The following is a 27,477-nucleotide window of genomic DNA, read 5'->3' as shown; positions in this document are numbered from 1 at the left end:
AAGGTAGCATAAGCAGAAAACTAAAGATCACATAAAACTAAAATGAAATGTATAGACTCCATCCTGACCACCAGCCTCAGCCTCATACACCTCTTGCACTGTGGCTGAATTTAGCCTTCTGTTCACTTCTAGCTCAGAATCCTAAGGCTCAAAAATTCAATCTTCTCTCCAGATAACGTCTAACAAAACTCACCCAGAAGACCACATTGATTTCTATCTTTTATTCACTTGTATGCATTTATATCCACACTGAAAATATTGAAAATCAATTTTTCCCATTGATATTTTATCAGTTACCTCACACAAAACTCAGGAGGTGATTTCCCCCTTATGTATATGGTGAAAGCACTAATTTTACAAACTCCATAAAATCGCCATTCATTTCCCTGAGGCTTGAGGTTTCTCAGTGAAGAGGAACAATTGTTACCACTAACAGGAAGTAGGTGACCAATAAGCCAAGGTCAACCAAGGAAGGACTTGGTGGGGGGTGGGGGGGAGAGTCAAACATTTGTAGTTAGTATATTTCAGAAAACAGTTGTGATAAGAATGTGTGCATTCCATATGCTTTGATTTTATGATGACAGTGTGCTATTCACAAATAAGAATGATAATAATACATAAGGAATAAATCTACAGTGTTGTGCAGACCTTCAATAAACCTCCTGAGCTCCGCGAAAGGTCTCATCTGATCCTTCTCATCTGTCTCCTTACCAGAGATGTTGCAGAATGAGGGGTCAACTGGTCTTCCATTTATATTGGAACACGCTATTGCTCGAAAGCGCACGCCTTCTCCACATTCTTTGTCATCTCCTTGCACCCACAATCCTTTCGGTTGAGGATCTCTTTTGCCTTCTGGCAGAATGCAAGCTGACCAGTTTCCATAAGGATGAGACATGAATGCATCGCAGGGACATGGTTCCATTTCCACCAGAGGGTACAGGGATGCATCCTGGCACTTCTCTTTCTTCCTGCTTTTCCCTGTTAGAAGAAGACACATGGTGCTGTTAATTTTGGATTTGATGCTCTGGTGAAATCACTCACATGTGTATACAAACAACCACTTGAACATTAAACTTAAATACAATTTCAATCTCTTTTTGTTATGGAAATAAATTCTAGGAAAATATAAGCAGTAATCTGGGAAACTATGAAATTAAAACTAATTTGAAAATAAAAACAATTTTGTTTTAAATATGGTACAAGACATTTTGCTTATTATGCCAGTTCAATAATTATAAAACTCTTATTACGTTATTTCATACTTTTCTCCCCCAAACACTAAGCCAGCCAAACTTGGCTTGGACAAGATGGGATGTGTACAGGTAGTATCACTGTCCCTCTATTTAATTGATAACAACAATTTGGCTAACCTTGTCTTCTTCAAGGGAAACCAATAAAAGCCTAAGCAGAAAGCCCTTTCCATTTTCTATAAATAACTAAAAATAGATTTCTCCAAAAAGCAAAGTAATATTGTTCATATAATAATCTCAAAATGAAGGCAGAGGTTACTTCAGATGATAAAGACAAAGTAAAATTAATCTTGCTTACTGAAATCAGACTGCTTATAAATGATAAAAGTAACAGTAAGTTGAAACAAACCTTCTGCTTGAGATGTCCTTTGAACTTCAGCATACTGATATGACTTCACTTTACCTACTAAGTTCGGTATAACTTTAGTTGCTTTGCCAACTTGGAATAATAATAATGTGTTTTCTCTATATTCCTAAAACTTTCCTAGATATAATAATTTCATCATTTTTTTCTCTCATCAGTGAGTCATTGGCTAGGGTCATGGCTAGTTATAAAAAATGTAAGCAGCTTTACTGGTCTGTCTGTAGGCTTTATAGCTTCCATGATAATACTTTATATGGTGATGTGTGGGTAGTTTCCTCATTGTCACATGGCTTCCATGAGCACAATGATACAAATTCTGCCTGGTGGGTGATTGAATCCTGAGCATGTTATTTATGCCTACAAATAATTTGCAAGGATTCCTGTGGAATCTGAATCACTCTTGCTGGTGTGAACCACTCCTAGTCACTGACATTGTTTTGTCCTGATGTGAATTGCTCTGTCCTGATCTTCTCCCTGAATTGCTTCACCATCTACTGGCCTTGACTTGTGTCTGCCATTACGAACACTCAGAATCAGCTTGAGAAGGAGATCATTAGTGTCCTGAAGAGCTTTCTGACTGTGAATGTTCATCACTACACAGTCCCATTCCCTCCTATCAGCCTGGCCTAGAGCTGCACTCCTCACATGAAATACTACTGAACCTCATCTCCATCTCTGCACCTTCCTTTCTGTTTTCTGCCCAAGTCTACCATGGGTCTTGACATCACTTTTCCCAAAGTAATGAAAGAAACTAATGCACCAGGAAGCAATTTCTTATCTTTCAAAGTCGATTGCGGGTGAACTCTCAGAGTGCCAATTAGAACCTTATTTTTTAGATATTCTCCCTAATTTTCATCCTAATATGTCCTTTTGTCCCTTACTCCTGTTCTTGCTTCTATCATCCCTCTGGTAGCATTTCAAAATTTACTACTTTGTTTAGTGAACATCTTCTCTCTATTTAGCTGCTAAGTTTCCCCACTGGACCATCTTAAATTCTCATCTCTCAGCTCCTATATGTTTATCCTAGTTGAGACCTTAAATTACTATTTATAATTCTTACACTCCAATTTATTAATTCTATCCAAGATTTCTTGCTCAAGTCTCTGAGCGACAGACTTGATAGAAACCTGCACCTAAATCAGCCACTGAATTTACTGTGATAAAACCAAGCTCATCCTCTGTACCACACAGCCCCCTGTGTATGCCAACAATACCAAGGGAAAATTACAATGCTAGACTTGAATTATTTTAGTACAGTCCATACACAGGACTAATGACAGCATCTAGGGTAATGTTTCAGGAGTCCTCAAGTTATTTTTCCTCTTTCACTAGATTCTACTCTGTTTACTCACAACTCTAGGTCTCTAGCTCAATTCTGTCTCCACAATGGGAGAAAAACAGAAGATGGAGAAAGGAGATGACAAGAAGGAAGACCAGGAGATATAGATAGTCTTCATCTATAAAGCAAACAGAAGCTGCCAGCAGAACAAACACTCTGTACAAACAGATATTGCCTCTGTTTGTGATTTACCTCTTAATTGCATGGCAGCCCTGTTTAAAGATGGATTGAAGTAAGTGAGTTAATGGTGAAACAATTCTCCCAATAAGAAACACATTAGTGCTGGGTCTTCACTTTGATTGCATTCTAATCAAAATTGGCACTGACCTTTAGATTAAGGTAGACTTAAAAAGATCAATGTAAGGACATATCCCCCTAATTCAAAGTATGAGTGATCTAGCTATTTTGAACATGTATATTCCCATACTTGGAATAAATTTATGTATCTGTCATTGAATAAACAATTGCTTTAATTACTACACAGTCTTGAATCTGTAAACTTCCAGTTCAGAAACAAATGTGGAACACCCAAACAGTAACTTAAAAATCCTTCTTAAAAGAAAGCTAACATTCTAGATGGCCAATATTCACTGGAGTGGCTTGTGTTAGGACCTACGGTGTGTCTGTGTCACATGGTCTAAATCACATGGTTTCTATAGCCATTCACATTAGAAAATATTCATTAAAATTTCTGGCAATTATAAGAGAAAGTAAAAATAAAAGAAATCATAATAATAAACCTTAAACAAGTTAGGGGAAAAAAATCCAATGGATTAATGTGTCATTGGCTTTTAGTTTATCAATATTGTTGTAAATGGTCATTTATTCTTTCATGACTAATGTATTTTATGAGACTGATCAATTATGTTGTCATTTAGACAGAAGGAGTGCAAAGATCAATCAGCTACCTAAAATAGTAGCAGCTAATAAAACATACAATAAATGTGAGCAGCCTTTTTAGAATAAGTAATCATTAACTTTGAATCATACAATAGTTTATAACAGCCTTCAATATGTAGCTTTATAGAAAATACATCATAGAAGTCAAAGTCATTCAACTTTAACAATTTATAGTACAAATGGTGCTAGCTGTAAAATGAGCCCAAAACAGTTGCTCTTGTTTAGTGCTCGCTATATATCATTAGCAAACCTCCCAGGCAAGGGATGCACCAGGCTACCAACTATGATCTTTCTCACCAAAGGAAGTTCTTTTTCACCTCAGATGTGAAGCATTGCTATGACAATGGCTTCTGACACACTGGTGTGTGCAGGACAGCAAAATAGCTGGAGATTAGTCTCTAACTTCAGATTCGGTCTGTCATGTGTACTCTGTCCTCTTGTATTGCTTTTTCTATCAGTTGTTTTCATCTGAATGATGTAAGCAGTGTTACATATAATCACATATGGACAGTCATTGTGTGTAAGAATGGATGCAGCATTCCTCACTTGCAAAGTCTCTTGTGATTACATATTTCACCCTCACTTGCCGTGTAGATTTTGAGGTCCAGTGTGTATGCAGAAATTCTGAAAAAGCTGTAGTCCATCCAGTGAACCAATTTTAGAGTGTAGATGTGATAAGGTAATCAGTGCACTAGAATAGTGAGTGTAGGGGAGGTTCTAATGCTAAGGTCCTGTCCCCTAATTGGTTCTTGATCTGTCACTAAAGAAAGCCATGGGGTATTTGCTGGGTGGAAGGAATAGGCAGGACTTCCAGGTCCCTGGAGGAAAAAAGCACACAAATGCAAGGGAGAAGAGAGTTCTCCATGCTTTGGAGAGAGAAAAACCAAGCAGCCATGTAAGATTACGGGAGAATCATGGGGGTGGGGGTCGCCATGGCTGCTCCTGCAGGCAGGTGGTCAAGAAAGGAATGTTTAGCAAGGACTAGATGTACCTTAGCAACTAAAGTTTAGGGCAGGTGGGAGGTATGGAGATAAGAATATTGTTAAGATTTTTTTATCCATGGATTTAAGGGAAGCTGGGTAGGGGTCGGTAGTGCAGCACATCTGTTCTCAGAGCTTAGGTGTGGTAGCGAAAAGCTACATGCAATAAGTGAGTTTGAATCAAGAGACCTTGAAATACTCATGTAAACAAATGATGATCTGTGCTTAGTCCCTCAGTCTTGATACTAATTATATTATCTTACTGATCATTCTGGTATTTTTCACATTCCCTGAGTCTCATTTCTTACATATATAAGTGCATATACACTTAGGAGAAATCACAGGGCATTATCTGCACAGTCAGTTTTGCTATTGTAGCAGTTATTCTTATATTGCCAGCAAGAAAAAAAATGATTTAATGCTTCAACTAAACTAGGATTTGCTTCATTTTCCATTAACCTTTGCAGAGGTACACAGTACTGACAGACAGTAATAAGACACAAAAGAACCTGCATGTGTAATTTGACTTTTACCTTATAATAATAAAGTCTGAAAGGGTCGAACTGCTTATCAGTTAATAGCAGAAAGACAATAATGTCAGTTATTTCACTTTCTTAAAAAAAGTAGCAGTGACCGTTTTAAGCTTGCAAACTGTCTGCTAAGATAACACACTGCTAAATTTGTCATGGGATATGCAAATAAATTATAAAGCTATGTTGAAAACTTTATTGACATAAATGGTCCTATCATTCATTTCACAAATATTAACCATATATATATTACTTATCAGGCATTGCTGCAAGTCTTAAGGATATGTCCTGGAATGAGGAGGAAGAAGGAATTTGATCACATTTCTTTCTGTGAGAACTTATATTCTACATAAGGTATTTAGAGAACTGTGGCTGGGCCGAAACTGTAATGGCAGGTTCATCCTACCTGTGAGCTGCCGCCTCCTGATCTGGGTTGCTTCACAGTTCTTGGAACAGGGAGTGAACTTAGACCAAGGGGTGAAGGTGCAGTCTTCCCGACAGGGAATGGTGCATTCCTGCACAAGGGGAGGCATGCCGTTCATCTGCTTGAGGCATTCTGTCATTTCTGCCGACTGGTTATCACCAGAGATGCACGAGACATCTGGGAAAGAGCACACATTCTTTTGTTATCATGTTGATTAAATCAGTGAGGTGCTTTTTCTTTGACAAAATAGTTGAAGTCCCCAGTGTTTGAAAATATGTGATTGCATATGGTGTTCAACATAGCTAACCTTACTGCTCCCTGGAAATTAAATTTTTATTGTTGCCATTGGAGGTATTTGAGGATTTAATTGGTTTCATTATTAATCCAAGCCTTGCATTGACAGGAACCAAAATAACGTTCAGCAATTTATTATACTTCTCCTTAGGAGCATTTGATCCCTAGAGATGGAATAAAAGTAGGAAAGCACATCTGTAAAGCACACTGAGATGAAGGCAAAAATGACAAACCCATTGTTAGGAAATTATATGGGCTTTTGCTAGTTTGGGTTTCTTTTGGTTGGATGATGAGATGATTATTATGGTATGGACGTATTTGCATCACCATCAGTACATAAAAAGTAATTTTGCTAACTCTAAGCTTTACTCCATTATTAATATTGAAGCAACTGTTTATTTTTAAATATTTTTCTCAGAATAGTAAAAATCTAACCAGATGATCCCCACTATAAACATCTTACCAGTTTCAAGTAACTTCTCAAAATTTCTTCTCCCGCCTTTTGTATTTTGTAGAGCATGCCTAGTTATATCATCACTAACAATTATGAGGTAAGATGTTTTTGAAATTTCATCTGGATTTTATTTGATTTCTTTAGACTAATGTCATTTAAAATCCTCAATTTAGAATATTTGACACTTTGACTTACTTGATTAATGATGAACGCTGCAGGGTGCATAGGATCTGTAGCTGCTCTATAGAGCACATTTCTTGGTTGACAGAATTGTTGACATTTTACACTGGGGAAAATTTGTACAGGCGCCCGAGCGCGGGCCGTGTATGGTAAGCTATAGAGCAGCCTCCCCTGTTTCTCTACACATTACATGCTGCTGACACACAACCCTCCAGGTGGATACAACTGAAAACGTCTCCAGACAGGCTGCTTTGAACAACTGCTTTTCACAGTGCTTCACTAGTGTGTGTATCCCTGTGTGGGCATCTCCAGCAATACACCTGGGAACACTTATTTCTCTACGTGTTCCATATGATCCTGTCCCACCCTTCACTACTGTCTACATCTGGCGTGTTGCTATTGGATACGATATCTGTTTAGGTAATAATTATATTTTTAAACCTTTATAAGGTAATGATTTGTTTTTCTTTGTGTACCTAGAGGGACTGCCTAGAGGACAATGCTGTTACAGGGGAATCTCCATGTGGTGTTTAATAAGGAGTGAATTTGTCTGCATCCCCATCAAGAGTTCTAGGCCTGTAAACATTTATCATTTTTTGAATTTGTGTGTTATATTTCTTAACAATCTTTATAAATAAATGTACTGCCATGTATTTGTTGTATAGAATCCTAGATTTTATAAGAACATGTTCATATAAGTGTATAATGTATTTTGACAATAATCTACATACATACCTCCTCTCTCTCCCTTTCCCCCTCTCTTCCTTCCCTCCTCCAGTTAGTGCCTTCATTTCCCTACACAAATCTACTTCTATTTCTATGTCATATGGATTACATTGTATATTTATATAAACTATAGGATCTACCAATAGTAGAAAACAAACATAGTATTTGTTCTTTTGAATTTGATTTAATTTGGTTAAATGATAACCTGAAATTGTATCAATTTTCCTCTATATTGAATAATTTTCTTCTTTATGACTGAATAAAATTATTTTGTGTATATATATCATAATATCCTTTACATTTAAATTCATATTTTTTAAGAATTTCATGCAGGAGCATCACATTTATGTCACTTTCATCTTTTCTTCTAGTTATTTTCCAACTCATCCAATGTCTCACCTCTCTCTCTCTCTCTGTCTCTGTCTCTCTTTCTCTCTCTCTCAAATTCATGACTTTTTCCTCTTTATTTATTATTGCTACATATTACACACAGGCACCTGCACACGCACACATGTGCACACACACACACACACACACACACTACTGAATCCATAGGTTTCTCATAGGTACTTGTGTTTGGACTGACCACTTGGAAGTGTGTAATCTGTTTAGTGATGATCCCTAAAAAAAAAAAAAAAAAAAAAAAAAACCTAATCCCACACATCCAGTAGCAATTAATTTTCTGTAGCTTTTCTTCTAGGAGTGGGAACTTTTGATAATCCCCTTTTAAAATGGGCATGTCAATTGGTACTGTTTAGGTTTTGTTTAGGCAGCCATATTGTTGAGATTTCAAGGGTATGGGTGTCTGTTCATGGCTTGAAGATACTTTATAGTATCCTGTTCCTCTTCCTCTTAAAATCTCTTTGTCCTTATTTCATTTTTCTTAAGCCATATTTTGTTGTGGTTGCATTGTAGATGTGTGTGGTGGTTTGAATGAGAATAACCTCCATAGGCTAATATATTTGCAAGCTTAGTTCCCATTTCATAAAATGTTTGAGGAGGATAAGGATGTGTAACCTTGTTAGTGAAAATGAATCATAGGAGTAGGCACTTGAGGTTTTAAAAATTCATTACAGTCCCAGCTCCACCCCATCCTGCCTGTGGATTAGGACATAAAGCTCCCAGATACAGCTGCAGAAGTATGCCTGTCTGCTTCCTACCATGATAATAGACTCTAAAAGTATAAGCTAGCCCCCAATTAATGTGTTCCTTTATAAGAGTTGTCCTTATGATAGTGTCTCTTCACAGCAATAAAACAATAACTACGATGGTATATCAACTTGGACTAGTCATCCTGTGCTCTCTTATCCTCTGTATTTTTAGAGGTTTTGGATCTGTATAATAGCCTCCATCTGTTGGAAAAAGTAGCTTATTTAATGAATGGCGAGAGTTACATTTATCTGTGAGAACATACCACATTTTATTTAACCAATTCTCTGTTGGTAGATACCTAAGTTGGTTCAATAACAGCTATTGTGAATACTGTTTCAATAAACATTGATGTGTAATGATCTCTGTTACTTACATTTGTTCCAGTAAATACCCAAGAGTAGTATAGTTGGCTCACACAGTAGTCTATTTTTAGTTTTTCTGAGGCTCCTTCATACTGACTTTTATAGGAGCAGAGCTATTTTATATTCCCACCATCCATGTCTAAGCATTTACTCTTTCCTCATATTTTTGCCAACATTTGCTCATGTTTTTCTTTTTCCTTTTTAAGTTTTACGTAAAAATATTTTTCATAGTATATCTTTTGGTGACATCTTCCCCCAACTTCTCTTAGACTCCCTACTTCCTTCCTACCCACCCTGCTTTATGTTCCCTCTCCCCAGCACTCCCTTTGTCTTTCACAGAAAAACATGAAAAGACAAAAAGCAAAAATACAAAAATTAAAACAATAAACTGGAAAAAAAAATCAATGTGAATAAAATACCAAACCAAAACCAAATAAATAAAAAAATCCAAAAAAGAACCAAAACAAAAGTATGTGGATTCCATGTTGGCCATCTACTCTTAAGCATGGGGCCTGCTCTATAGTGCTGTTAATAACCAGAGACACGCCACTGAAGAAAGCTGGTATCCTTTTCCTATTTGTTTTGCTAGAAACTGCTTCTTGGATAGGGGTGGGAATTTGTGTTCTCATTCTTGGTGGGATTTTGTTTGGCGTGAACCTTGTACATGATTTACAGTCTATTTTTAAACATACGTGCATTAGTACTGTTGGGTTGTCTAATATTCCTGCCTCCTCTTCTGCATTGTTCCCCAAGCCTTGAGGGAAGAGGTTTGATAAAAACATCCCATTTAAGGCTGAATCCTCCAAAGTCTCTTACTCCCTGAACATTGTCTAGTTGTGGGTCTCTTTGTTCATTTTTATTTAATACAATACAATACAATACAACACAATACAATACAATACAATACAATACAATACAATACACCACACTAATGAGGATGAGAAATGATAAGTTCTATGGGGAAAACAATTTATTATCAGGGATCACTTTAATTGGCATTTTCTTTTAGCAAAAGAATAGTATTGAGTTTTTCCCTATGACTATGATATATAGTCGTATATATAGTCTAGTCTCAGGTTCTTTGCAACTTTGACAGTGTCATATATGGGTTCTATCTCATGGAATGGGCCTTAAATCCAAGTGAGAAGTAGTTGGTTACTCCCATAATATTTGTGCCACTTTTGCATCAGATTATCTTGCAGAATGTTATAGGTCACAGTTTGTAGCTGGGTAATATTTAAGCTTACCTTTCTTCCTTCAGTGGAATGAAGAATACCTTCTACAACTATGAGCACAAGTTAGTAGGGGTGAAGTTTTTAGATGGGCAATGGCAATTTCTTCATATTCACTGACATAAAGTATGCTTTGACCTCAATAAGGCCTTACAACCAGGTTACAGAGAGTAATCAACTGCCTTGAAAATAGCTTATGGTGTTTGGGTGGGTGACCCTTTTAGCCAATGACTTAAGAAGATGTAACTCATTCCTGGCATTGCAAACCTTCAGACAAATTAAGCAAAAACATGTAGAATAATATAAAGATGAAAGGGGAAAATTATAATAGACAACAAGGAAATTCAGAGTGTCATAAGTACATACTTTGAAAATCTATATTCCAACATATATATATATATATATATATATATATATATATATATATATATATGTTTTTGATGGGGTATTATCTTCCCCTTATATAGTGATACCCTTTAAATTTATTTCATTTATGTATACATTTTAGGAAGATATATGGTAGGAGGTATCCATATGTTTTTTCAAAAGGCCTTAGTATTATTAGTATTAGTTGTCCCTCCAAATTTTCTCTTTTTTACCCAGATTTACCCTCTCTTTCTCCACTTAATCATCCTATTCTTATTTTTCTTTTATCTCTTTATAGCACTGTGTTCTACTTCCATTTCTTGCAAAATATTGTCCTCCTCTCTGGTTCTTTGAAAGTTCACAAAGCAAGTCTCAAAGATAGAAAAAAATTAAATAACATTCTGAACTCTACCTAATTACTGTGGGTTTAAAAAGCTGGATATCAACAAAAATTATAGGAGCAGAAAGTACACAATCATGGAAGATGAACAATTCAGTACTGAATGAGGATTTAGTCAACACAGACAACAAAAAGGGAAATTAAAATGTTTTAGAATTGAATGAAACTGAAAACACAACATATTCAAGCCTAAGGGACACAGTGAAGGAAGTAGTTCAAAAAGGCAAGTTCATAGCACTAAGTACCTACATAAACTTCTGAAGAAATACATGTAAATAACTTAATGATACACTTGATATCTCTGGACAAACAAAAAGAAATTATACCTCAAAAGAACAGATGGCAAGGTGTAATCAAACTCAGGGCTGAAATCAATGAAATAGAAACAAATAAACCAGAGCATAAAAAGAACTGATGAAACAAAGAGTGGTACTTTGAGAAAAATCAATAAAAGTTGCAAACCTTTAGCCAAATTAAGCAAAACACATGGATTAAAATAAAGATGAATGTAAAAAATTAAAACAGACAACAAGGAAATTCAGAGTTTTCTAAGGACATACTTTGAAAATCTATATTCTACCAAACTGGAAACACTAAAAGAATTTCTTGGTATACATGATGCCATAAAGTTAAGTCAAGATGAAATAAATGATTTAAACAGATTTGTAACATCAAGTTATGATAGTTTGTATATGCTTGGCCCAAGGAGAGGCACTATTAGAAGGTGTGACCCTATTCAAGTAGGTGTTGTCTTTTTGGAGTAGGTGTGGCACTGTGGGTATGGGCTTTAAGACCCTCATCCTAGATGCTTAGATGCCAGACTTCTGCTAGCAGCCTTCAGATGAAGATGTAGAACTCTCATTCCAGCCTAAACCATGCCTGCCTGGACACTGTCATGCTTCTACCTTGATGATTCTGTATTGAATCTGAACTTGTAAGCCAGCCCCCAACTACATGTTTTTTACCAGTTGCCTTGGCCATGGTGTCTGTTCACAGCAGAAAAACCCTAAATAAGACACAAGTGAAATACAAGTAGAAATTAAAAATCTTTCAAACAAACAAGCAGCTCAAGAAACAGATCCGATACAGGATTCTACCAAACCTTCGAGGAATGAATATCAATATTCCTAAAATAATTCAACAAAAGCAGAAGGAACATCACCCAATTCTCTTTATGAGGCTACAATTAGACTGACACCTAGTCTACATAAGGAACCATCAAAGAGAGAGAATTTCCATTATGCACACAGATGAAAATGTGTCAACAAAATACTAGCAAACCCAATACAAGAACAGATCAAAAAAATTACCCACCATGAACAAGATAGTTCAACATATATAAATCAATAAATGTATTCCACCACATAGGTAGATTAAAAATTAAAAAAAAAAAAACATATGATCACTTCATTAAATGGAGAAAACATTTTTGACAAAATACAACATTTCTTCTAGACACAAGTGCTGGAAAAACTAGGGATTCAGGGCTCATACCCCAGTTTACTAAAGGCAGTTTACAGCCAGCCCATAGCCAACATCACCCAAATGTAGAGAAACCCAAAGCATTTCCATAGAAATAAAAAACAAGAGAAGAATCTCCATCTCCCCATAACTATTCAATACAATACTTGAAAGCTTAGCTAGAGAAACAAAAACTGTAGGAGTTGAGATGAATTTAAATAAGAAAGGAAGAAGTCAAAATAGACTTGCTTGAAGATAATATGATTTTATACATAGAAGACCCTAAAGACTCTACCAGAAAACTTTCTGTAGCTGACAAATAGCTTCAGCATAGTGGCAGGATACAAAATTATGACATAAAATATTAGTGGCCTTCTATATACAAATAAAAACAGACTGTAAAAATAATTAAGGAAACAAATTTCATGATAGCCTAAAACAACTTAATATAACTCTAACCAACCAAGTTAACATGTGTACAATATAAAAATTAAGACATTGAAGAAAAAAACTGCAGAGAATACCAGAAGGAAAGGTCTTCCATGCCTGTGGATCATAATGATTCATATTATGAAAATGGCCATCCCACCAAAATCAACCTGCAGATTCAATGTAATTTCCATCAAAATTCCTATACAACTATTCAAAAAATTGAAAAAGTAATTTTCAATGACATATGGAGACACAACCCACATAAATTCTCTCTCTTTCTCTCTCTGTCTCTTTCTCTGTCTGTCTCTCTCTCACGCACACATGCATGCACACACACAAATTGGATAGATTTTAAAATCCTGAATAATTGAATAATTGTTGAAAGAGTCATCATCCTAGATTTCAAGTTATATTACATAGCTATAGTCATAAGTGGCTAGGTATTGTCATAAAAACAGACACCTTGACAAGTGGAATAGGATTACAACATAATTCTTCAAACCCATGGACTCCTTACAATTAACAAAGAGGCCAAAAATACACACTTGAGAAAAGACAGCACCTTCAACAAATGATGCTGATCAAACCAGACAGATAGATGCTCTGGTTTTCTTATGATAGCCATTCTGACTGGGGTAAGATGGAATTTCATTTCTCTGATGGGTAGTGATGTTGACATTTTTTCATGTTTCTTAGCTAGTTGTACTTTATCTTTCAAGAACTGTTAAGTTCTTTTGACTTTTAGTTATCTTTTTATATTTATATTTTATTCTATTTTGAGTGTTTTTTCTGCATGTTTGCGTGTATATATGTCCTATTACTGGTCCCAACAGAGTTCACAAGAAGCCATTATATCCTCTGTAACTGGAGTTACAGATAGTTGTGAATCACTATGTCTGTTCAAGGAACTAAACCTGGGTCTTTAGAAAGAGCACCAGGAAATTCTCTTAACTACCAAGTTATCTCCCTAGGCCCCTTAATTGTATTATTTGATTCCTGCTATTTAGTTTTAAAATTCTTTATATATTGTAGGTATTAATTCTCCATTTGACATACAGTTATAAAGCTTTCTTGCATGCTGTAGTCTTTTGCTTCATTGTTTCTCTTTTTGTTCAGGAGCCTTTCAACTTCACACAACTCACATGATCAGGTGTAGGCATTATTTCACAAATAGCTAGAGTCACTTTGTGGAAGCTGTTGTCTACTCCTGTATCTTGAGATGATTTTTTTTTTTTGATGATTTAACTGTCTCAGAATTTCAGGTCTTAGATAAGATCTTTGATCCAGTGGAAGTTTGTGGGGAGCCGGCAGAAGGTGGCTATCATCCTTGCAGCCATTTTGAGCCATATGCCCTGACAAGAGACTTGATTACAATAGCCTACAACAGCTGAGCACACTCTGATAACATCTTGTTTTAGATACCCAGATTTTCCCTTGGGTGTGTGAGACTTAAAGGTGTGTGACTTAAGGGCATGACTTAGAGATCAGAATTAGAGACAAAACCTAAGGGCATGACTTAAAGGTGTGACTTAAAGGCGTGGCTTAATAGTGAGGCATATAAAAGGTGAGAAGCAGACAGAAGAAATTATTATTAAGTATTAGGCACTTGGAGTAGGCACTTGAGACTCAAGACAGGCATTAGACATTAGGCACTTAGCACTTGGAGGACACTTGGACTAGAGAACTCGGAAGAAGAATTAGATACTAGTACTTGAGACTGAGAACTGGAAACTTGGAACTTGTAGGCACTAGGAACTAGGAACTAGGAACTAGGAACTCAAGACTTGGGACTTGGACTAGGAAGAGAGACTGAAGAATAAATGGGATTGAATCACACTCTGTCTGGTCTCCATTCTTCAAGTCCATCCTCACTGTCTGTCTTGCTGAACCCCGACCCGAGGACTGGAGCAGCTTGGGGCAGTTCGGGCTCTAACAATTTAGCCCCCAAGGCTTTTGGCAGTGTGGGTTCCAACATTGACAGAGCAGTCCACAACATTTTGGCGCCCAAGTGTGGGGCAGCTCAGGCCTCAACAGAAGTTGAAGTTTATACAGGGGGACAGATTAATTTCATTCTTCTATGCGTGAATCTCTAATTTCTTCCTACTTGTCATTCTTCTCTTCCTTCGGCATTTTAGTTTTTCACTCTAAAGGTCTTTCATTTCCCTAAGTGAAGTTCATTTTTCAGTATTTCATTAGATATTTTTGAGGCTATGGTGATGTAGGTTGTTTTCCTGTTCCTTGTCCTAGGCATGTTTGTCATTGGCCTAGAGAAATGCTACTGATTTTTATTGTTGACTTTATAACTTGTCAGTTTTCTCTAAGTGTTTATCAGCTCCATGAGTTTGCAGGTAGAATCTTCAGGGTCTTGTCTCTATAGCATCATATCCTTTGAAATAAAAGTACATTGACATTTTCCTTTTCTATTTGCATTCCTTTTATTTCCCTCTTGTATATTATTGTTCTAGCTAAGAATTCAAATATTGTTTTCCCTAGACTTATGATAAGAGGAACCTCAGTTTAAAAAAAATGCCTTCATCAGATTCACTGTATGTAAACCTGTGGTACATTTTCCATATTAGTAATTGATGTAGGGAGTGCCCAGCCCACTGTGAGTGGTGCCAACCCTGGGCAGGCGGCCTGCATTATCAATGAAAGAAGGCTGGGCAAGCCAGGAGGAGCAAGGAGGTAAGCAGTGCTTCTCCTTCAGTTCTTGCCTCCAGGCTCCTGCCTTGTGTTCTCTCAGAGACTGAGTGTGACTTGAGTTGTAAACGTAAATAAACCCTCTTCTTCTCCAACCTTATCCCAAAGAATTCAAGTACTAACTATATAGTAAGGTAGAGGAGTAAACTACCGTCTCCTGTCCTGATTTTAGTGGAAATCGTTCCAGATTTTTCTGTTTACCATGGTGTTGGCTTTAGGCTTCTCATTGACAGCCTGTTCCATGCTGAGAAATATACTTTCATCTTCTCTAAATACTAAAGTACTAAATACTTCAGGGTATTTGTTGTTAAGTGATGCCAAGTTGTAATTTCAGATGCTTTTTTCTTATATATATTGAGATGTTCATATGATTTCTGTCCTTATGTCCATATGATGTCACCCCTAGAAAGAAATCAACTTTGTCATAGTTAATGATATTTCTAATGTGTTCTTTTTTGATGAATTCATTTTGCCGGCATTTCATTTAGACATTTTATCTATCTTCATTGTGGGAAGTATTCTATAATTTTCTTTTTTGCTTATGTTCTCTGATTTTTGGAATTGGAGCAATACTACTGTCTTCATGAAAATGGCTTGGTAGCATTCCTTCTTTTTCTAATTCTGGATTAGGTTGAGATGCACTGGTGTTAGCTGTTCTTTGTAAGTCTGGTAGGAATCACAATGAGCCCATCTGGGCTTTGACTTTTTTTTTTTTTTTTTTTTTTTTTTTTTAAGCAGGGACTCTTTTTTTTTCTTTCTTGGATTACTGCTTCAATCTTCTTGCATGTTAGAGATTTATTTCTTAAGCTGTTTATACTATCTAGGTTTAATTTATTAAGTGCTGTATGTCTAGAATTTCACCCATTATTTTTTAATTTTTTGGTTTATTGGAAGATATTTAAAGTATACTTTGCCATAATGTAAAAAAAAAAAAAATCACAACTGGGGGACTTCTATTAGAACTCAATAGTAAATATCATGTGACAAAGTGAAATGAGACCTAAATAGAGGGTCAATTCAAATAAAAACATTACAAACATCTGTAAACATCTGTGATGTAGAGAGAGTATACATGCAGCTCTCTTTCAGTTGCCTATTATCATTGTATTCTAAATTTTTCTTTATTCAGAGCACAAGAGAGAACATGTTTATGTGAATACTACAAATCCTTTTTACAGCTGGTGCAAACCAAAGCCATTTTGTGCTTTAAGGCCAAGAAACTAGCTCACGTGACAATAGAAATGCACAGTACTTCTTGTTTGTACATCTGTTCTGTAGCAGGTGGAGCAATTCATTCATTTCAATTACTTTTTTGTTGTTTTTTAATCAATATCATGGTTTTAAAAAAAGCCATTGCACATCAAGCCAACATCACCTGCATCTTCTTTGTTGAGAATATCACAACCATTAATGACAAATATAGCAAAAATACATTATGTAACATAGAGAACAAACAAATGCTATTTGAATTGCATATTTAAATAACCAATTTTTAGTCAATTTAGAGAACTTTGTCCTGCCAAGTTAATTTTTTCCAAGATGATAACACAGTGAATAACAAGACAAGAAATTTAAATAATTATAAAAAGCATCACCATCTGAAATATAATCCCCTGATATATATCACTGGGAATTTTTGTTCACAAGAAAATACTTTATTCTTCAATTTCTTATGAATAAGTTTAGAATTTGGAAGCTATGATGAATGAAACCTTATTTCACTTTGATATTTTACAAAGTACCTAAATTGAAACACACTAAAATTTTGAAGTTGATACTAAGCTATTATGAAATAGTAAAAAAGGAAATATGGAAATAAGGTAAGTAAGAAACAATGCATGACTAGAGGGATCATAGGCATTAGAAGATAACTAGTGCTACCATTTTGCTGAACTGATAAGCATTTGACTTTCTTCAATACAATTATTTTTACACACATAGGTAAGTGTCGGCTCCCTCCCCTCATCCCCAAAGCAACTTCTCCTCCTTCTCTTCCTCCTTTTTCTTCTTATCCTCCTCTTCCTTCTCTTCCTCCTCCTCCTTCTCCTCCTCCTCTTCCTCCTCCTCCTCCTTCTTCTCTTCCTCCTTCTCCTCCTTCTCTTCCTCTTCCCCCTCTTCCCCCCTTCTGCAGATGAAATCAATTGCAGAGAACTATAAATAGCCACAATACAGAGAGTAAGATATGAAGTATCCATCTCCAGAGGTGACATCTATAACATAATCTCTATGCCCAAGGCTGGAAAGATTCCAAGATGCAGAGGAATATGTAGACTGCTACAGAATAGTGTCTGGACTCATTAGGGTGGAGTATGTTTGTTTGCTTCTCTCTCTATGTGTGTATGCATACAAATGTATACATATATGTATATATAGATGTATATATGCATATACATATATGATTATCAAAGAAAAGTACATAAATTTGAAAGGCTGATGATGGGGGCACAGGAGGAGTAGGTTGGTAAGATGAAAACCATCATATTCATGTCCATAATTGTCAAATAATAATAATACTATGAAGAGGAAAGTAAGAAAGACAATTTATGGCATCTGATTGGATTCTCAGTGTAGCCAAATGGCAAAAGTACAGATATCAACTACAAACACAGAGGACTTGGGGCTGATATTCTACTGTTCTCATTTTAGTCTCCTCACATTTCAAATATATATAAGAATTTCCATTAAAAGAGAGTGGTAAAAATTCTAAGTGATATTATATATACTCTCCAGACTCAATAGTCTATCAATTCTTAGTATACTTAAAATGTCTTCTTAAGATACAATCAAGAAAATGCCTGCATGTGTGTACGTATGCATGTGTACACAAGCACCCCCCCCCCACACACACACAAACACATACACACACACACAGGTTCTCATGCTTTGCTTGTCACTTGGCCATCCTCATTACCTGCAGGATAAAGCAGGTGAATAGCTTTTTTTCTTGCCACTGATTCACATGTTTCTGTTATAGACAGTCATCATTAATCAGCCAATAGATCATATAAGACCTGACCTCATGTCAAACATTAGCAGGGCTGTGATGACTGGTTTAGAGGTATATCACTCCTATATAAGACAGCATAGCTGTATAACCCATTATAGATATTCAAGGTCTCTAGGGGTCACAGAATGTACAGTTGAAGCATGACTCTTGATACCACCCACATTCCCTGAGGGCCATAGTTGTGGTAGGGAAACCCAGTGTGAATAGCAACTGGAAAACCACAGGTTATGCATCCAATCAGTTTTGAGAAGGAATTATGGGTTTCATATTTTTTAAGTTAATTTTTAATGCCAAAGGGGAAAAGATCTTTGGAAATGAAAACACAAACAAGTGTCAGTCTACTTGGTAGAAATATTCTCATATAAATAATTAATTGAATGTTCAATGAATTATCCTGTAGAACAGGATTTTGCTGAAAAAAGACTGAGTAAGCAGGTAAGCACTTGAAATAATCACAGCAAACAAAGCCTGGGGAATAAGAAGAGACAAGATTGGAATGGATAGAAAGACACAGAGCTAAAGGCACTAGCAAATCTGACACTCTTTCCATTGTACAACCCACAGGCAAAAGCTATTTTTAAACTTTATTCCTTGCGTGTAACCTAAGATATAGCTCTGTGACTGCCATTAAAGTTATCTAGTCTCCTTAAGTCAGACAGCTTCTTTTGAAGAACAAATCAGAGTCAAGCATCTACTTATAAAATAATAGACTTTGATGTCAAACACAACTGAGGGTGATTACTGAGTTTTTACAATGGCCTCAGGCAGTTTACGTACCACTCTTCAGATTCAACTTATTTAAGAAAGAGGCACTGGAAACATCTACTGATAAATATACTGAGGTGAATTGCTTAAACTAAATCCAAGAACATGTTGCATTAATTATTTAAACCCAGGGTAAGAACAGTGTGTTATCATCAAAATAACTACTTCAATGGAATTAAGAGTAAGGAAAAAGCCCAATCTCTCCAGTTCTTGGATCAAGAAGGGCATTCCAAATCTCATGGATCCACTTGAGCCCTAAGTGTGACTAGAGTCATTAAACACAACGCAGAGCTCAGCAGACCCTTCTAAAGGAAGCAAGGCCTCTGGAGGATGCTGTCTGTCATATGTTAAGCTGCATGTTCTAAGACTTACTGTCTATATGCATGAGGCTTGTACACTAAGGCAAAGATCACAATCCCAAGGAAACTCAAATCCAAGGCTTGATAGGAATTCTTCCTGAAACTGGTAAGTTTCAAGGTCTTTAAGAATACTGAAGAAAGCCTTTCATGAGAAAAAGTGAACATTGCACATATAAGTGTTGGTCATCTTACATACACAGGGGTGGTAGTTTCCAACTATAAAAGCTACTAGACTCTTCCCTGCTAAAGCTAAATTGAGGAGTGCTTTAATTTTAGCAAGGCTTAAACTCATATGAAAAAGGTTTTCCAATTATGATAATATATTGGTTTTATTACTGATGGAAAGAGAAGTGAAAATAAGAGGCAAAAAATAGTTAATGCCTGAGCATCAGAAGTAAGCCTGCTAAAGGCCACTATCTCCATATACAGGGTGGTCAAGATACTATGCCTTAAACTAAGCACACACACACACACACACACACACACACACACACACACGGGGAGTTCAGGCATCATGTATGCACAGAAATATCCAGAAATAATATACAGATGCATACATATATGTAACATATATACATATAGATATACACATGATCTATTCCACAAGGCCATACAAATGACAACTACAAGGAAGAAAGGAGATATTAGGACAACATTGTCCTTTCTCTGATCATGACTCAGGGAAAGCTTGGGCTGAAGGTACCCTTATAGATTTTAGTCTGAATGAATGTTCATATAATGGATCAAGTAATAGAAATAAGCCATGGCTGGGAATTTATCTGTGAGATGATCACTTGAAGTTCACCTCAGTAGAACTCTGAGACCTGGGTTCTTTGGATCATGACAAATCACTTGCAGGGCACAGTGCAGGGCAAAATTTCTCTTCCAGTGATTTCGTGCTTTCCAAGTACTTTACTATTCTAGTGGGACATTATTTCCATTAGGGTGAGGAGAGGGGTTCTCCTCCAACTCTCCCTGCCATATATTTTCAACTGAAGTGAAACTCCAAGGGGAGTGGCAATTCAATCCTTCATTTTGTTTCATTTATTATATTGTAAAATTGCTCGCTTCTCTGGAGACAGTCATACTCCTAGGTAAAATTATTGCAAACAGATCCAGAAAGATCACAATATTAGTCATTACTTCAAAGTCAGCCTTCTTATGCTCTGGACAGATAGCTCTGAGTGGTTGCAAGAAATATGGGGTTTCTTTGCTAGAAATAAAAGGGATTGGGTATCTGAACCTGGCTGTGGAAGTGGGTCTCAAAAAGAATTTCCAAACCTTACTTTCTCCATCTGACTATTTTAGTGTCTCTCAAAGTGTGTATTAATGGGGAGAGTGGAGAGGATGGGCATGTTATTAATTTCTATAAGAGGTCTAGCATAAACCAATCTGTGAATTCATGAACAGAAGCACGAAGGAACAGATGTGAACTCTCAGTGTGTTTGGGAGTTTGTCAAATGGCAAGATGAACTGATGACTGAAGTCAGCAGATTTGGGGCTATTACTAAGTGGTTGGTCTTTCTGCCCCCTTTCACCTCTAAACTTTTATATCTAAGCATGTTGTGATAACTTGCTCCTTTTTTCAGTTATGCTGTGATGAGGACAAGGGTTAGTGGCCTCGTGACAAGAAATGATAATGTCCTGCCAGGAAGACAAAATAGGAATGGATCCTGATACTTCCTATCTGTCTAAACTCGTCACCCTCACCAAGGACATCCAAATTGCTTTTGTAAAGTTGTTTTGGACCAGAATTTAACCATAATTACTGAAAAAAAAGGCTTGAATGAATTTCTTTCAAGAGGTCATGGTATGAGGTATTAGACAACAAGAAATGCTAAATCTATAAGCATTGGCTGTCCTACAAAAGAAAGTGGCCTCGGATAAGGTTTAGAACTAAGTATACACACATCCAGAATCTGAACAGGTGGCAGCAATGGATTAGCACAGTAAATTTTCATTTTTGTGTGTGTGTAAATGGTCTAACTTAAATAGGGTTTCCATTGTTGTGAAGAGATACCATGACCAAGGCAACTCTTTTAAAGGACAATATTTAATTGAGGCTGGTTTATAGGTTGAGAAGTTCATTTCATTATCATCGAGGTAGGAAGCATAGCAGCTAGAGAGGGAGCTGAAATTTCTACATCTTGTTCTTAAGGAAGTCAGAAGAAGAGTGTCTCTGGCTAGATTTGAACATAGGTATAAAACCTTAAAGCCCACCCCCACAGTAACACACTTCCTTTAACAAGGCCACACCTCCTAACAACCACTTTCTATAGGCCAAGCATATTCAAACCACCACATGTCCCAACTGTACATATATAAAAAGCATAAAAATAAAAATCTGCAACACCAAGGGTTTCCAAAAGTACAGCAGCAGAGCCTCAGGCATTTGGTAGTAAAAAGGATGGTCCAGAAAGGAACCATGTATGGATAGTGAATGAGGTGTATCCAGGGTGCTACATGGACACATGTACGCATGGTGCCTACAGGGAGAAAACTTGACAGATAAGCTGGATTTCTATTCTTGTTGCTGATTTAGGCTGGCCCCTCAGCAACAATGTATGTATGTATGTATGTATGTATGTATGTATGTATGTATGTATGTGTATATATGTATGATATGCCTGAGGTGGCAGTGCCAATTTGTCTTTACCTTGAGGACAGAATTTGGAACAAAAGAATTGTTTGCAATCTCAAGGAGCAAAAAACTATAACACACACAGACACACACACACATACACACACACACACACACACACACACACACACACACAATATCAGTTCTATCCTTCCACTTTAACAGATAGTTTACCAATTGCTGTGGTAACACTTGAGCACTTGAGCTGTCAAAGAATTTCAAAGGATGTGAGATTAATAGTCTTAGTATATTCTGGTCTACAAAATATCTTTTGCTATGGATGTTAACATATTCTCAGGTTCCCCGGAGTGTGAATTAGATCTTATGGGGGCCAATATCCAGTCTACCACTCTGGGTATTACCTTGCCCATAAGAATGAGAACAAAGCCAACATCACCTACTTCTAATAGCCAAACAAAGAACAGACATAGCTCCAAGGCTTACTGTGGCTTTCCATATTTCCTGCTTTTGCACTACCTTTTGTTCTATAGTAATTCAGATTGCTTTTTTATAACTACTCTACTCATAGAACTATCTCCACATATGCAGCTAGGATTTCCTTCAGGGGAACAAACTGACTTAATTCTTACTGTAGATGAAATATAATTAAGCATGTACACCTGCATTAAACAAAAGTGCACTCCAACAACAAATGCAATTATTTGAATTATGGAAAATGTAAATCTACTTTCCTTCATCCAACTCTCCTGGCTTAACTGTAGGGTTTTAAATGAGAGGAAATCTCTTTAGAAGAGTATTAGTGTTGAGAATGAACTACATATAGTTGCAAGGAATGGAAGCCCTATATCTTCTGCAAAAGGCTAAATTTGTGCTGTCTTTCCTAGACAAAGCATCTGTTTACCACTTTATTGGAGCTATACTCTTAACTGTCTACTTCTAGTGATGATGGCAGCCTTGGGCCACCCTCGCTCATGCTCAAGATGCATCTTCTTTTAAGGAGGCACATCAACATGAGTGCAAACATCTTTTGTATAAAGGACTTCCTCATTCATCTCTGCCTGATTTCTTGGGTAACAAAGAAGGATTAAGATTCTTCTAGACCTTTTCCCAGATGCCCAGTGCTGTCGTGAGGCAGAAGTAACAAGACAGCTACCAATCTAGTGCCAACTTCTACAGCACAAATGACATCCTTGACTTCACAAGCCAACCTTCCATTCACAACAAACCAACCCCAGGCAATCTCCTTTGGAAAGCAATCACTTGAGCTAGGGTAGCTGATTCCTCACTAATTTAGTCCATTGATGAGATGTCCAGCAACTCCTTTTTTATGACAACTGTCAGCGGCAGAGACGACATTTTTACTTGGTACTTTCCCAAATCAATCAATGTGGAAGTGAGAGCCAGTTCCTGGCATAATCTGTATGCTTTTGTTTGCTCCATCTAGTTAATCACTCTCCATGCAGAGCATGGTGTTGGGGGCACAGTTTCTGGAGGTCTTATTCTGCAAAACCAGTGTTTGAGGAAAGCCTAGGTTTGTGATTACATGCTGACTGACATATATGCAACTTTTGAGTGGGAGCAGCATGAGTTGTGGAAATTGAATTAAACAATAAACCTGTAATTGCTTGTTAGGGTATTTTAATTGACTCCTAAGTACCATATGCGGAGCTGTGTGGCTGCAGGAGCCCAATTATAAGCTTGCTTATGGAAAGATACAACTCATTTCGCATGTTGGAAATATATTCCCCAATTATTGTTGCCCTCTCAGAAAAGAAGAATTTTCAAATAAATAAAAAAATGCCTGTTAAGCTCCTAATATACACTTAGTCCCTAGGTAACCTAGAAGCATTTTATTTAGGTTCTAATACAAGATCAGAAAACAAGCAATTTAAAAAAAAAAAAAAAAAACCCTTTTGCTTTATTCCCAGGCATTTGTTGAGCCCCAGAGCTTTCTATGTTCCCTGCTAACTAAAGAAATGAGCACAGTCAGGGTGCCTGGCTTCAAGCTATTTGAACCCTCACTAGGAACTACTGATGAAAGTAAATACTCTAAAAGAATGAGTAAAATGAATTGACAAAGAATTCATAAATATGATTTAAAGAAGCATGAAGATATGTGTGGTTCAGAGAGGAGAAAGGGAGAAGAGATGAGACACTAGCTGTGGTAGTAGTTAATGATGCAAACAATTCCAGAAGGGGATGTTGGAGTTTTGGTCAAGTCATCCAGTCAAAGTGGGAGAAAGGATGCCAGGACCGGCTTTGGGCTTTGGCAATGTGGAGAGAAGGATCACAGATATTCATGGTAAAGGCAGAAAATTAGGAGCTTCCAACAGAGCAAAGAACAAGTATGGTAACAAATAACTGGAGAACCTTAAGTCCAAGGAGAGGAGAAATAAACCAGAGTAAAATGTACCATGAGGGGCTGAGAAGCTAGCACACTGGTTAAGAGCACTTGTTGCTCTTTCAGAGAAACTGGGTTCAGTTCCTAGTACCAACATAGATGCTCACAACCACCTGTAACTCTAGTTCCAGGGGATCTGGTACCATCTTCTGGCTGCCGCAGACACTGCATGTATATGGTACACAGATATACCTGTGGGCAAAACCCTTGTAAATATAAAATAAAAAGAAAAATCTGTAGGAAAGAATTAAGATTGTAAAGTATTTCTTTTAAGTAGCTTAAAGATGGTATTTGCAAGAAGCAACTTTGAAGTATACTAATCTTCATCAGCCATAAAGAAGCCACCAAAACCAATACAAAAGTTCAAACTGTAGCATGCTTACTAGCAAGAATGCAATGCAAGTATCTTTTTGGTGTATATGTGGTGTGTATGTATGTTCACGTGTGTGGGTGCAAATGTGTGTGAAAGCCTGGAGTTAATGTCAAGTGTCAGTCTTCTTCAATGATGCTGTTTTATACATTGAGGTGTTTCTGCTAGTCTGGGTAGCCAGCTTGCTCTGGGAATCCCCCTGTCTTTGGCTTAATGGTACTGTCATTTCTGACACCAGGACCAACTGGCTTTTAATGTGAGTCTAGGAATCTGAACTAAAGCCCTCACACTTACACACCAAGGGCTTTATCCAATGAATTGTTTCCCTGAGCCACAATACAAACATCTTAAACTGTTAGGCTAGATCAAATGAATATCCATGACGAATGGAAGGAGAGGGTGTGTTGCAAAAGTTGAACTTTAAAAGGTATTTCTTGGTCACATCTTCCATTTAGGGTGCCTCTGTGAATCCTTTCTGTAGAGGAATGTTAAAGCCCCAGTAAGATCATTCTAAATGCATATAAACCATATCCAGTCAAGGGTTTGCCAGGGATCATTTTAAATTAAGACACATCAGTGAATAGGATGAGGAGGAAGGAGAGATTATTGCAACCAATCTTGTTAATTTTTATTTTTGAATAGTTTGGTGACTCTCTCCTCAGCTCAATAGCACCTCAGGGAATCCCTATTTATCTTAGTTGATGCTTTCCTATTAAAAGTACTTCAGTGGGCCTGTCTTCAAGCATCACAGAATATCATTAATAGTGTTAGGGATTGATGCTTGCCCATGGGATGGGACTCAAGTTGGGCCAGTTATTGGTTGGCCATCCCTCAGTCTCTGCTCCCTCCCTCGTGCCTGCATTACCTCGTGCCTGCATTACTTGTAGACAGGATAAATTTTGGGTTGAAAGTTTAGTGGGTAGGTTGGTATCTCTATTGGCCTCTTCAGGTTCTATACCCCAAATGTAGTGAGTCACAGCTATGGTCATCTCACTGATTCTTGAGTACTCCCTTGTCCTAGGTCTCTGTCTCCTCCTGGAGATGCCCCCACCTCCTCACCTGTCAGTTGTAGATTTCCATTCATTTTCATGAACATCTATCAATCTCTGCTGTCCTTCCCTACACCTGATTCTGAACCCCCATTTTCCTCCTCATTCCCCCTCCCTCTCAGGTCCCTCTCTCCATCTGCCTCTCATGACTATTTTATTGCCCCTTATAGGTAAGATTTAAGCTTTCTTGCTTGGGCCTTCCTTCTTGTTAACTTCTTTGTGTCTTCAGAGTATAACATGGTACCTGTATTTTATTGCTAATATCCACTTATAAGTGAGCACATACCATGCACTTTCTTTGGGGACTGGGTTACCTCACTTAGAATGATTTTCCCAAGTTCCATCCATTTGCCTGCAAAATTCATGACGTCTTGACTTTTAATAGCTGAATAGTGTTCCATTGTGTGGATGTACTACATTTGCTTTATCCATTCTTAAGTAGAGGGCATCTAGGTTGTTTCCAGTTTCTGGCCATTATAAATAAAGCTGCTACAAGCACAGTTGAACAAGTGTCTTTGTGACACATCTTTTTGGTACATTCCCAGGAGTGGTGTAGCCGAGTTTTGGGGTAAAGCTATTCTCAGTTTTCTGAGAAAATGCCAAATGTGGTTGTATAAGCTTGCACTCCCGCCAGCAATGAAGAACTGTTCCCCTTGCTGCAGCCTCACCAGCATGTGTGCTGTCACTTGAGTTTTTGATCTTAGCCATTCTGATAGCTGTAAGGTGGATTCTCAAAGACTTTTTGATTTGCATTTCCATGATGACTAAGAACATTGAATATTTCTTTTGGTGCTTCTCAGCCATTTGAGATTCCTCTGTTGAGAATTCTCTCTTTAGTTCCGTATCCCATTTTAAAATTGGGTTATTTAGATTGTTGGGGTCTAACTTTTTTAGTTTTTGTAAATTAGCCCTCTTCCAGATGTAGGGTTGGTGAAGATCCTTTCCCAATCTGTAGGCTGCCGATTGACAGTATCCTTTGCCTTACAAAAGCTTTGCAGTTTCATGAGGTCCCATTTATTGATTGTTGGTTTTAGAGTCTGAGCCATTGGTATTCTATTAAGGAACCTGTCTCCAATACCAATGCATTCAAGGGTATTTTCCACTTTTTCTTCTATGAGATTAGTGTATCCAGTTTTATGTTTAGGCCCTTGATCCACTTGGACTTGAGTTTTGTGCAGAGTGATAAGTATGAATCTATTTTTTATTCTTCTACATGTAGACATCCAACAGAAACATGTTGTCCTCTATGAGGCTCCACCCAGCAGCTGACTCAAATAGATACAGACACCTACAGCCAAACAATGGATAGAGCTTGGGGACTCTTGCAGAAGAATAGGAGGAAGGATTGCAGGCTTGAAGGCTATAGAAACTCCACAGG

The 27,477-nt window shown here is 37.1% G+C and overlaps 1 protein-coding gene across 1 annotated transcript in view; it reads right to left on the bottom strand.

The window, feature by feature from the left end:
• Positions 1-27,477, bottom strand: part of Thsd7b (thrombospondin type 1 domain containing 7B) — an 839,715-nt gene that overhangs the window by 235,257 nt on the left and 576,981 nt on the right. Inside the window, exons 13-14 of the mRNA XM_076941097.1 lie at positions 5,770-5,964; positions 712-978 (exon numbers count right to left, since the gene is read on the bottom strand). Of these exons, the coding sequence (XP_076797212.1) occupies positions 712-978; positions 5,770-5,964 (462 nt within the window). The remainder of the gene's footprint in view (positions 1-711; positions 979-5,769; positions 5,965-27,477) is intronic.

Source organism: Arvicanthis niloticus, chromosome 10 (assembly GCF_011762505.2).
Source record: "Arvicanthis niloticus isolate mArvNil1 chromosome 10, mArvNil1.pat.X, whole genome shotgun sequence".
Taxonomy (NCBI): domain Eukaryota; kingdom Metazoa; phylum Chordata; class Mammalia; order Rodentia; family Muridae; genus Arvicanthis; species Arvicanthis niloticus.
This window is presented reverse-complemented; position numbering and strand designations above follow the sequence as displayed.